Raw genomic sequence first — 11,806 nt, 5'->3', positions numbered from 1 at the left:
TATACAACAGCTATACGATACAGCGACATTCCCAATCAATAAAATACCTTCATTCGTCAGAGAACCTACCATGGAAGGAGGAACTACTGCTGAAACGGTATAGTTGCCCGTGTATATATGCCTGTTACGGGATGAACTGAAATCGGGACACCGAAAACAGTGATGTCTGTCTTCTGCTATTGTGAGTACAATATTATGGTATATCGCAAAAAGGCATGTTTAAGGCTTTATTGTTAAAACTGTGAACAGGGATGGTAAAGTATGTAGACATGGGGCCCGGGCTGTGTACGCGTTTGTCGATAAAATGACCTTTCTGATAGAAAACCCCGTAGCGTGGCTGCTCTATTGTTTTCTCAATGTAATCTATAAAATTTTCAGTACCAAGTACAATCTACCTTATTATTTATTCAACAGTCAACAAACACCTTTCACTACAGGAGCCATAGATTAATATGCAAACGTCAAATATTTTCGTTAAGGTTTGCCAAATGCATACATCAATTCTACCCTGCACCTATCAAAATTTGTTTTACAAAATCAAATGTTAAGTATTCGCTGTTTCATGACTGTTAACATGCAATGTACATATTCCCTTTGTATAGTTACAACATCAAACTTGTTAAAAATACTTTGCATGTCTTATATATAATTATTGCATGTTCAAAACGTGTTTCTTTTCTATCTTGGTTCTCGTGTGTGCCTGGGGTGTCAGTTGGAAGTTAATTTGTCTTATGGAATATGTAACATTCACACATATATAGATGGGTCTGTTTTAATCATTCAAAAATTTAGTTATTGAAATTATTGACTGATGAATTTAAGAACTGGTACTGGAATGCTCTACACAATGTAGAACTTGTATTATCAATCAGTATGATAGTTTTAATTAATTATCATAACGTCCCTGTTTACACTCATTTATGGCATTAACCATGTCAATGTATACCAGAAGATTAAAGATGCAATGTACAATTGTATGTGTCAAGCTTTTTAAAATCTTTTTGTCACATTATTAAATGTATAAAGTTATTCACAAATATTAGTTATACCTGGATGCTATCAAAGTGTTACCATCTTAACTACCTTACAATATTGCCATTGCCAGAATGTTTAATGTTTTTGACTTCAATGTGCAAAATGTCATTGACCTCATGTCTAAAGATTCAATGTACAGTCAGTTGATATGAAATGATGTTTTCACAAAGTCATTGTCACTAGGCATAGTGTAAAATCTGTTTAGTTCCATTTCATTTCATAGCATAATTATCTACATCCATTACATAAAGTGTCGTCATTACACACATGTTACATGTGTAATATGACCTAGTGAAGCTGTGATTAACTTAAGGTTTCCATATTTTACAAGTAAATCATGTTTCATGATGTCATGTACATTTGGGCGTTACCAAAGAAAGAAATACAGAATGAGAATGTTATCAATTAATTAATGCCGTTTTTTGTTAATATTTGCAAAGGCATCTAAGTTATAATGTGACAAACAGAATATTACATATGCTTCAATTTCACCTGAAATGTATGAAATTTTTCACAAACTTTTTCATTATACCTCACCAGATAATCAATAAAATGAAAAATTATAAAATTGCTTCACAAATCTCATGTAAATAGAAACTCCTGTAAAATTGTTTTTGTCAAAAAATTTCTACATGTTCACCAACATCATCTCTTGTATGATTTCATATTGCAAACCTCTGGAGTATACAACAGTCTTGCACATAGTATTTTAGCATTAAAACTGTCTGTAAACATAATTTCTTATTTTATTATATTATACAAAATGAGTTCAATTTAAAAACATCAGATATAGCCATTTATACCTGATACATGAGGTGATACAGTATGTTGCCAGGCATTTTGTCCTTAATGAAACTGAAACCAGACAGAAAATTTTCAAAGGTTAGAGCTGATACCAAAATTCTGTGAACTTGGTGAAGTGTTTTTTTGTTGTCGGTCAATACAAGTTGATCATTAGGGTTTGATTTCAAAATGTAATGTTTAGAAAGTGATTCTCTTTATATGTCATATCAATCATCCAATATCAAAATTGAAGACAAAAATTTACACCAAAAGACTTGTTCATTGTGCGATATGAATCCTCTGTTAAACAGCAGACACATATTTCTATGTGTACAGATTTCTAAAAGAAATATAGTACAACAAGGTTTACATGATTTGGAAAAAAATCAATACATGGTGTTGTGATAATGAAATTAATCAACTCAGCACTCGAAAAAAACCCAGAAAGAAATCTTCTGTAGTGGTCCAAGGATATCTACATCTGGATCACCCTCTCAGCGTCTGCAGCTCAGGTCACATGTGTATACTTTCCACAATTAAAACTTCCCTCCAATACATGTCCAATCATATTGATTTCTTGTTCTTGTTTGAGCTCTTGCACATACTCCAGGGTCTGCTGGTGAACACCCTTCTTCAAATTCTCCTTTGTGGTAGAATAAATAAATATTCATTGTTTCATTGTATATTATTCTTTTGATTGTTTGGGAATTTATAGTGTATTTCCTGCATAGATTTGAAATAAAAGGTTAATATCTACTGCTTATATTAATCACTTGGGATTACCTGGGTGTAGAGATGTATATATATAAGCCACAACATTATTTCAAAAATCTTCAGGTTCTGGTAATACAACTGATGACATAAGATGAAATTTTCGTAAAATTAAAGATGACTTTTGGAGAAATGTCACCTGTAAACCTTCTAAACTGGATAATTTCTAAAGATTTTGAGCTCAGGAAATACATCACAAGTAATTGTTTAATTGATGAAAAAGTGGTATTTGTTTAAATTTTATTGTTTCTCATTTCAGATTTAACTTGGGATAAATACCTTCAAGGAGTGTAATTATATAACAAATGGTGTAATAGTGTAATGAGTTAGATGGCTGGTAAGACTTTGTTATCAAAGTGTGACGAGATGATCCTGTGGCAAACCATCTTACTATTATTGTGCATGTCCTGTTGGACAATCCAAGGTTACCCAGGCGAGGAAAAAAGGGACATGGGTACCCTAGAGGGGGACGTCCAAAACTGGGCCATGTTGATTCAGAACTACATTCTACAGGTCAGTATGTTTTAATTTTCTTCCTCTCTCTATGTTTTCTCATATATTTCCTCCTTTTCCTTTTGTGGAAATGTTGTCACTGGCATGTACACGTCATTCCAACCACTTTAGTTATATATGCTTTCTAACATCTGTGTGTAGTGCTGGATATCTGTATCTGCCACAGCTGTGTGTTCTGTGTAGAATATCTCTTTTTTCCAAAGCTGTGCCTACCATATAGAATAACTCTTATCTCTCATAGCTGTGTGGGAAGTGTAGGATATCGCTATCTCCAATAGTTGTGTATACTGCATAGGATATCCGTAAATCCCATAGCAGTGTGTACAATGTAGAATATCTTTGTCTCCAAAATCTGTGTGTAGATTGTAGATATATCTACCTCCCATAGCTGTGTGAACAGTGTAGGATATCTCTATCTCCCATAGCTATGTGTAAAAGTAGTTATATATATACATTGAAGGCTATCTCTAGTTTTCATTGTTGTGTGTGCACCATAAGAATGAGACTTAGATTTGATACCATGTGTGTCTATTGAAGAGAAAACTTTGTTTGATACATTTTATATGGTAGAAATGGTTTAATGCAGTGTGTGTATTTATAAAAAGGAGTCTTGGTCAGATACAGTTGATACAGTGTGTGTATCTATGGAAGGGAGTCTTGGTCAGATACAGTGTGCATATCTATAGAAGCGAGTCTTGGTCAGATACAGTGTGTGTATCTATAGAAGGGAGCCTTGGTCAGATACAGTGTGTGTATCTATAGAAGTGAGCCTTGGTCAGATACAGTTGATACAGTGTGTGTATCTATAGAAGGGAGCCTTGGTCATATATAGTGTGTGTATCTATAGAAGGGAGCCTTGGTCAGATACAATTGATACAGTGTGTGTATCTATAGAAGGGAGACTTGGTCAGATATAGTGTGTGTATCTATAGAAGGGAGCCTTGGTCAGATACAGTTGATACAGTGTGTGTATCTATAGAAGGGAGCCTTGGTCAGATACAGTGTGTGTATCTATAGAAGGGAGCCTTGGTCAGATACAATTGATACAGTGTGTGTATCTATAGAAGGGAGACTTGGTCAGATACAGTGTGTTTATCTATAGAAGGGAGTCTTGGTCAGATACAGTGTGTGTATCTATAGAAGGGAGTCTTGGTCAGATACAGTGTGTGTATCTATAGAAGGGAGTCTTGGTCAGATACAGTGTGTTAATCTATAGAAGGGAGTCTTGGTCAGATACAGTGTGTGTATCTATAGAAGGGAGCCTTGGTCAGATACAGTGTGTGTATCTATAGAAGGGAGCCTTGGTCAGATACAGTTGATACAGTGTGTGTATCTATAGAAGGGAGCCTTGGTCATATATAGTGTGTGTATCTATAGAAGGGAGCCTTGGTCAGATACAATTGATACAGTGTGTGTATCTATAGAAGGGAGACTTGGTCAGATATAGTGTGTGTATCTATAGAAGGGAGCCTTGGTCAGATACAGTTGATACAGTGTGTGTATCTATAGAAGGGAGCCTTGGTCAGATACAGTTGATACAGTGTGTGTATCTATAGAAGGGAGCCTTGGTCAGATACAGTTGATACAGTGTGTGTATCTATAGAAGGGAGCCTTGGTCAGATACAGTTGATACAGTGTGTGTATCTATAGAAGGGAGCCTTGGTCAGATACAGTTGATACAGTGTGTGTATCTATAGAAGGGAGCCTTGGTCAGATACAGTTGATACAGTGTGTGTATCTATAGAAGGGAGCCTTGGTCAGATACAGTGTGTGTATCTATAGAAGGGAGCCTTGGTCAGATACAATTGATACAGTGTGTGTATCTATAGAAGGGAGACTTGGTCAGATACAGTGTGTTTATCTATAGAAGGGAGTCTTGGTCAGATACAGTGTGTGTATCTATAGAAGGGAGTCTTGGTCAGATACAGTGTGTGTATCTATAGAAGGGAGACTTGGTCAGATACAGTGTGTTAATCTATAGAAGGGAGTCTTGGTCAGATACAGTGTGTGTATCGATAGAAGGGAGTCTTGTATGGTACTGTGGCTTTATATATTGTGTGTAACTATTGAGTTGAACTGTGGCTTTATATATTGTGTGTAACTATTGAGTTTACTGTGGCTTTATATATTGTGTGTAACTATTGAATGGTACTGTGGCTTTATATATTATGTGTAACTATTGAATGGTACTGTGGCTTAATATTTTGTGTGTAACTATTGAATGGTACTGTGGCTTTATATATTATGTGTAACTATTGAATGGTACTGTGGCTTAATATTTTGTGTGTAACTATTGAATGGTACTGTGGCTTTATATATTGTGTGTAACTATTGAATGGTACTGTGGCTTTATATATTGTGTGTGACTATTGAATGGTACGGTGGCTTTATATATTGTGTGTAACTATTGAGTTGAACTGTGGCTTTATATATTGTGTGTAACTATTGAATGGTACTGTGGCTTTATATATTGTGTGTAACTATTGAATGGTACTGTGGCTTAATATTTTTTGTGTAACTATTGAATGGAACTGTGGCTTTATATATTGTGTGTAACTATTGAATGGTACTGTGGCTTTATATATTGTGTGTAACTATTGAATGGTACTGTGGCTTTATATATTGTGTGTAACTATTGAATGGAACTGTGGCTTTATATATTGTGTGTAACTATTGAATGGTACTGTGGCTTTATATATTGTGTGTAACTATTGAATGGAACTGAGGCTTGACATTGATTGAAAAGAACTGTGGTTTAATATAATGTGTTTGTATTTATTGAATGGAACTCTGGTTTGATATGTAGTGTGGGTGTATCTATAAAGGAATGTTTTTTAGGGTGTTTTAGTATGGATGCACTGGTACTCTTATATAATTAATGAAGGAGTTTTCAATACAAAAACCACCCTGTCTGTGTGTTTGGTTAGAAACAGTGTATAATACTGATGGGTTTTCTTGTTTATTTCAGTGTAGTTACAATGATGAGGTACTTGTTGGAATGCCCAAGAACACAGTGAGCTCCCATACGTTATGCTCCCACCCTAGTAGACTTTCGCATTGTGACATGCCTGTTCACTAATCACCAAGTTATTCTTTTTAGAAATCAATAATAGTTTTTCTGTGCCTGTTTTGTAGTTAGCCAGTGATGGTATCAAACGAGACTTCTCTCAGTCTTACCTCGATGAAGCTAGCTACACAAAGGAGGTAAAAAATGGAACCAAAATTGCCAAAAAAGTCAAGAAAACTCTGGGTGATTACTTTGAGAAGAAGAAAGTTGCAGCCCAGGTGAGAATTTATAACACATTTAAATAAGATCAAAATTTTAATTTAATTATCAAAATCTACATGGGATTATTTTGCAGGGTAATTAAGATAATACAGTGCACTTTCTCCCACCTGATCCTTGTCAAAACCGATCAGCTCTTATTGAATCTGAATGAAATGACGATGTATGGAATATCTTCTTTATTATAGTAAGTAAAAACTTCCCAAAACTGATCCCTCTCAGTTTCAAATAGGGAACTGATTTTGTGTCTAAAATGATTGAAATATGCTGAAAATTACTTCTGAAGACCTGCCTTATCTGAGCAATGGAGATCTGAGTTCCAACCAGCGGACGTATGAAATCAACACATGAGGTGCCATTTGCAAACTTAAGCTTTGTGCCCCTGGCATGTACCTGTCACAGATAGGTTTTGTACGCATTACCTACCCTGATTGAGAGGATTATGCTAGACATTATATATAGTTATCTCCAATGTTAAAATGAAAACACGTTGAATGAATACATTGTTTCACGAAAATGAGAAACAGACAGTGAAAATCAGTAACATGCACATTTATAAAGTCACAGATTTGCATCTAAATTGTGAGTAATGGAATGCAGTTTTAACACATACAAACCGGAAATGTCATTGGAGTTTTGTTTTAAAAGATAATTTCATATTAACAAAAACATCTATTCATCAAATATATTTGTTGACACCACACTTTCAGACAAGCCGACCGTCACACTGGGGCTACTTTCGGCCATATATGAAGTTAGTTCTGAGATCGCCAGTCGAAGAGCAGAATTCTTTTAGAGTAAATTCAAACATTCTACAAGTACATGTATTAATGTTTTTTTCACTTTAATGAAACATTTTTATTCTATAAAGTCCTTTTTCGCTGTATTCAGTTGGACATGTGCAGCATAGATATGAACACAATACACATTTTTGCTAAGTTTCATAGTTTATTGCACTGGCGGGAAACATTATCAATTATATGTGCTAGATGACATCAAAAGATATGTTCTTGATATTATTATAATACATTGATATATGACGCTACAGCAAGAATGACAGCTTGGCACATATGTGAATGTTTATACAAATACCGTTGGTAATCCTGATGCATCTTCAGACACTATTGCCAAAAATATTTCAAGAAGTTAGCAACATCAAAAGATGTATTGTAGATTTGATTGTGATACATCCTGGTACAGAATTTATTGTTGATATGTGTAAAATTGGTTGAGTTGCAAAAAGATGAATTTTCCTGAATTGCCAATGATACCTGTGTGTATGTGTATCACACTTGAGAGCAGCGTCACCTTGTTATGTGTTGATTAAATAGGGAATAAAATAAATTACAAGAAAGAATTCATCCCATAATCATTTTATGACTGTATATATAACACATATTCATCTCTGGTTTTATATTCTGTGTCACACATTGTTACACAAAAACAGATAATTACAATCTTTGTGGTGAAGTTTTTTTTTCATGTCCTGCTGTCACATCGTGCATGTGGCTGCTCACACAAACTGAGACCCAAACTATGTATCACGAACGATCAGTATGAGGAGCAAGTAATGTAGGCAAATGTACTTTGTCAAAGAGTAACGGTCTTTCACTACACATTTTGATAAGATAATTGTGTGAAGACTTTCCTTATTATGGGGAATAAATAATTATATGATCATAAGACTCAGATATGTTTCATAAACACCAATCAGGTGGATTTTAATAAATGATAGATCTATAGTCTTAAAGATTCCATGCAGATTCCGCATACTAATATGTCAACGCTAACTTCTGCAAATACACTAGCAAGCAGGCAGTGCAGATGGCTTCTCCATCGAAACATCCAAAGTGAAAGGGAATCAAATTAATTCTGTCATTTCTTAACAGTTGATGTTGTAAATGCCTCAAAAGATAGTCATATCTAATCAACATTTTTAAAACCATTCCACAGATCACTGACAATTGGTATTTTCCTGTCTCGTTAGTTACTATCACATTTTTAAAAACTTTGTCCTGCTTTTGAATGATGTTGAATGGGATAGTTGGCATTAATATATACAGTAACAATTTTATTTGTTTTTGCTGTTCATGAATTTTTGTCCACTAGATTTTGGAACTTTCAGTTAAAAAAATTGTTGCTAGGTGACCATCCTGGATTCGACAGCGAGAGATTATCTCAGTTTTTTTTCGTCTTTTTTTTTATTTCTTTTGAAAATAGCAATTTACATGAAAGTGAATTAAATTTCAACAATATACAAAAAATTGAAATTACCACAGATGATTAAACTTGGTAATGGATAAAGTATGAAGAAAAAGAACATTGTCAATTTCGGAGGCATCAGCTTAAGGTCAAGGTCAACAGTAGTAATTCATTTTAAAGGAGGAACGACCTCAGTCCAGATATTAACTTTAGATCATGTGATGACAGGTGAAACTTGATAGATAGTTTACTTCACTGAAATTGAGGTCTTTTCATGTAAAACCAATTTTTATGAGGTAATACTTACCATAACTTTAGTATGCAAATACAGTACCTACACCCATCTTTGTATCCCAACAACAAAAGATTCAAACAATCATGCCCTCCCTATGATCCATGAGCCATCACGGCAGGAACATAGAGTGATCTCCCTTCCTCTAATAACCTTTATGGAGTACCCTACAGAGGGGCAGCCAGGCAGATAAGGAAGAGGGGAGGCTAGGGTGGAACTCCATAAAGTAATGGTAAGTATTACCTCATGAAAATTGGTTTTACATGAAAAAACCTCAATTTCATTTCAGTAATAATTACCATAACTTTAGAAATAGTTCACACTTGATTAGAAGTTATATTTATTAGTATAAGCTGACTAATTGATGAGATGCACATGTTTACCTTGACTGACTCCCAGGGGCTGATGGGCAGGGCCTAAAGTGGGTCAAATTTACTGAAATTTCAAAGATGTTCTACTGTTTCTGGAACGAAGATTTTATATAGGAAAATTCAAATCTTAAGTGAAATTTCTTTTATTTTAAACTTGGTTAGAAGCCTTAGCTTGGGACAGCTGTTAATGTATACACAATTTATATTTGCATAATGTGTACAAAAATTTCAGAATTCCTCCCAAGAAATACCACTAAATTAACTGTCAATTCAAAGACAGCCACATGTCACCCATTTTGTTTTTTATCAGATCCAAGAACAAACAGCACAATAAGAGACCAAGAGGAATCTTACATGTGAAATTCAATATAAGTTATATTACTTTTTTTGACAAAATCATTTCTATGGCATGTTACAAAAAGCATTGTGGCTCAGGTGACAGTTAAGGCCCTTGGGCCCCATGTTGTGCTTAAGTCCTGACTTCAGCACAAAATATTACACATACTCTAAATGCAGAAATTTCTATGTGTGGAATATTTTTGCTAAATATGCAAAACAGTCCTGTTTATAGTAGCTCCTATACTGTATTTAGTTTTTGTATAAGAGTAGATTAGAAAATTTTTATGATTTATTTGTGATTTAAAGAAAAACACTGTAGAAATCAGCTTTTATATACATCATCCCATTCACTTGAAAGTTCACTTGTCCTGTGATGCCATTTGTGTCTGTGTATAGAGTGATTATGTTAAACTGAACTTGTTCTTACAGTACATGTTTACTCAAAAGAATGAGAGCTAACACAGACACACTGGAATAAAATGTCCACAATTGGCAGAAGAAAATCAAGATCTATTCACTGCCTGTGCTATTTTGGTTTAGGGGTGAGACAAATGTCATGATTCTGTATAACATGGAATCAAGGGAATTGTATTTACCATGTGGCAGCTAGGACAATTCTCCAGCATGCTTTTAAACTGTATTATGTGTGCTTTATAACCCAGCAGGCTTATTGTGTATGAGGCTAACTGGATTTACTCCTGAACATTTACTCTTGTGTACTGATTTAAGGGAATATCAAAGAACATATTTTGATGTTAAGATTATTATTTAATGTAGAATAACTGAATATTTGTCAATGTCTAAGAGTACAGAAGATGAATCAATGACAATCTCTCCCATTTAGAATGAAATTTGCTCAATCAAATTAAACTCAACTCAGGCATTATTGCTTTGTGATATACTTTGTTTACACTGTATTTTCTCCTATCTTTTGTTATACCCCCCGCAACGAAGTTAGGGGGGGTATACTGGAATCAGGTTGTCCGTCCATCTCTCCAGGCATCCGTCTGTCTGTCCGTCTGTCTGTCTGTTGTCCGGCTAACTCCTCCTAAACCTGTGAACCGATTTTGATGAAACTTTACAGGAATATTAAGAATCATGTGTAGATATGCATGCAACTTTCTTTTTTTGAAAATTTTGGTTGCCATGGTAACTGGTCACTATAAACAAGTTTTCTAATAAATGTCCATAACTCCTCAGTTATTTGACTGATTGTATTCAAACTTAGTAAAAAGATGTAATTGAGTAAGGCCAATAATTGGACATATTAGACGTTTCCCAAATTGTTACCGCGGAAACACAATCCTGGCCTCTGATTGGTCAAAATTTAGATATTGTCCAATTTTGACCAAATTTGGTATATAGGGTTATTAGGGGATGCCAAACATTATAAAATAGGTTTTGTTGCCATGACAAACATGAGTGTTTAGTGTAGATCAAGAACATAATGGCAGACATTTTTTCAGTTAAACAAATTTGCCATCATTGGTCAAAAAGTTATTAAATATCGTCAGATTTTAACGGTTTCTCGGCATGAAGAAGAAGATGCAGGCACATGCAGAATGTGTCAATTATTCTCAGAATAACACTTTAACTTGTCCATTGACTCGTTGCAGTGTGTGGGTGGTATTGGTTAGCCATCTAGGCGACAGTTCTAGTTTCCTATGGTTTGTACATGCCACTTGAAGTGGCATTGAATGAGTGGTACACTCAATCCTTTAGTTTTCCTTAGTATCTGTGTAGACATTTTGTACAAATCTGAAGGTTTGAAAATTAGTTACTCAGTTAACTGCTGAAGGAAAAGGAATTGTTTGACCTTGAACTGCTTTTGTGTTTCAGAGATTAGCAAACAAAAAAGGAAATATATAACCTTGAATTATCATTGTGTTTCAGAGGTTTGCAGACAAAATAAAGAAAATGTGTGTCCTTGAATTGTCCTTGTGTTTCAATGGTTAATTAGTGGACAAAATAAGGGAAAAGTATGACCTTGAATTGTCCTTGTGTTTCAGAGGTTAGCAGACAAGGTGAGAGAACTTTATGACAACTTTATGAACCTGAATTTGACTGGCAAAGTAGTTAATAGTCTAAACGACTTAGGAGACGATCGGTACAGGGATTCTGATATCCCAGGCACCCTCCCAAGTGATCTAACCTTCACTCCGTAAGCATGATTTTTGTTACTAGACAAGAAAATTATTAAAAAAGATAAATTGC

The 11,806-nt window shown here is 34.7% G+C and overlaps 1 protein-coding gene across 1 annotated transcript in view; it reads left to right on the top strand.

The window, feature by feature from the left end:
- Window positions 1-2,706: 2,706 nt before the first annotated feature.
- LOC132562650 (voltage-dependent calcium channel subunit alpha-2/delta-2-like) overlaps window positions 2,707-11,806 on the top strand; it is a 50,493-nt gene continuing 41,393 nt past the window's right edge. The window contains exons 1-4 of the mRNA XM_060227405.1: window positions 2,707-2,788; window positions 3,014-3,102; window positions 6,238-6,387; window positions 11,602-11,753. Of these exons, the coding sequence (XP_060083388.1) occupies window positions 2,707-2,788; window positions 3,014-3,102; window positions 6,238-6,387; window positions 11,602-11,753 (473 nt within the window). The remainder of the gene's footprint in view (window positions 2,789-3,013; window positions 3,103-6,237; window positions 6,388-11,601; window positions 11,754-11,806) is intronic.

Source organism: Ylistrum balloti, unplaced genomic scaffold (genome assembly GCF_031769215.1).
Source record: "Ylistrum balloti isolate Yb309-2 unplaced genomic scaffold, AGI_CSIRO_Ybal_v1 Utg371472, whole genome shotgun sequence".
Taxonomy (NCBI): Eukaryota; Metazoa; Mollusca; class Bivalvia; order Pectinida; family Pectinidae; genus Ylistrum; species Ylistrum balloti.
Note: the sequence above shows the minus strand (reverse complement) of the source record. Positions and strands in the feature narration are given on the sequence as shown.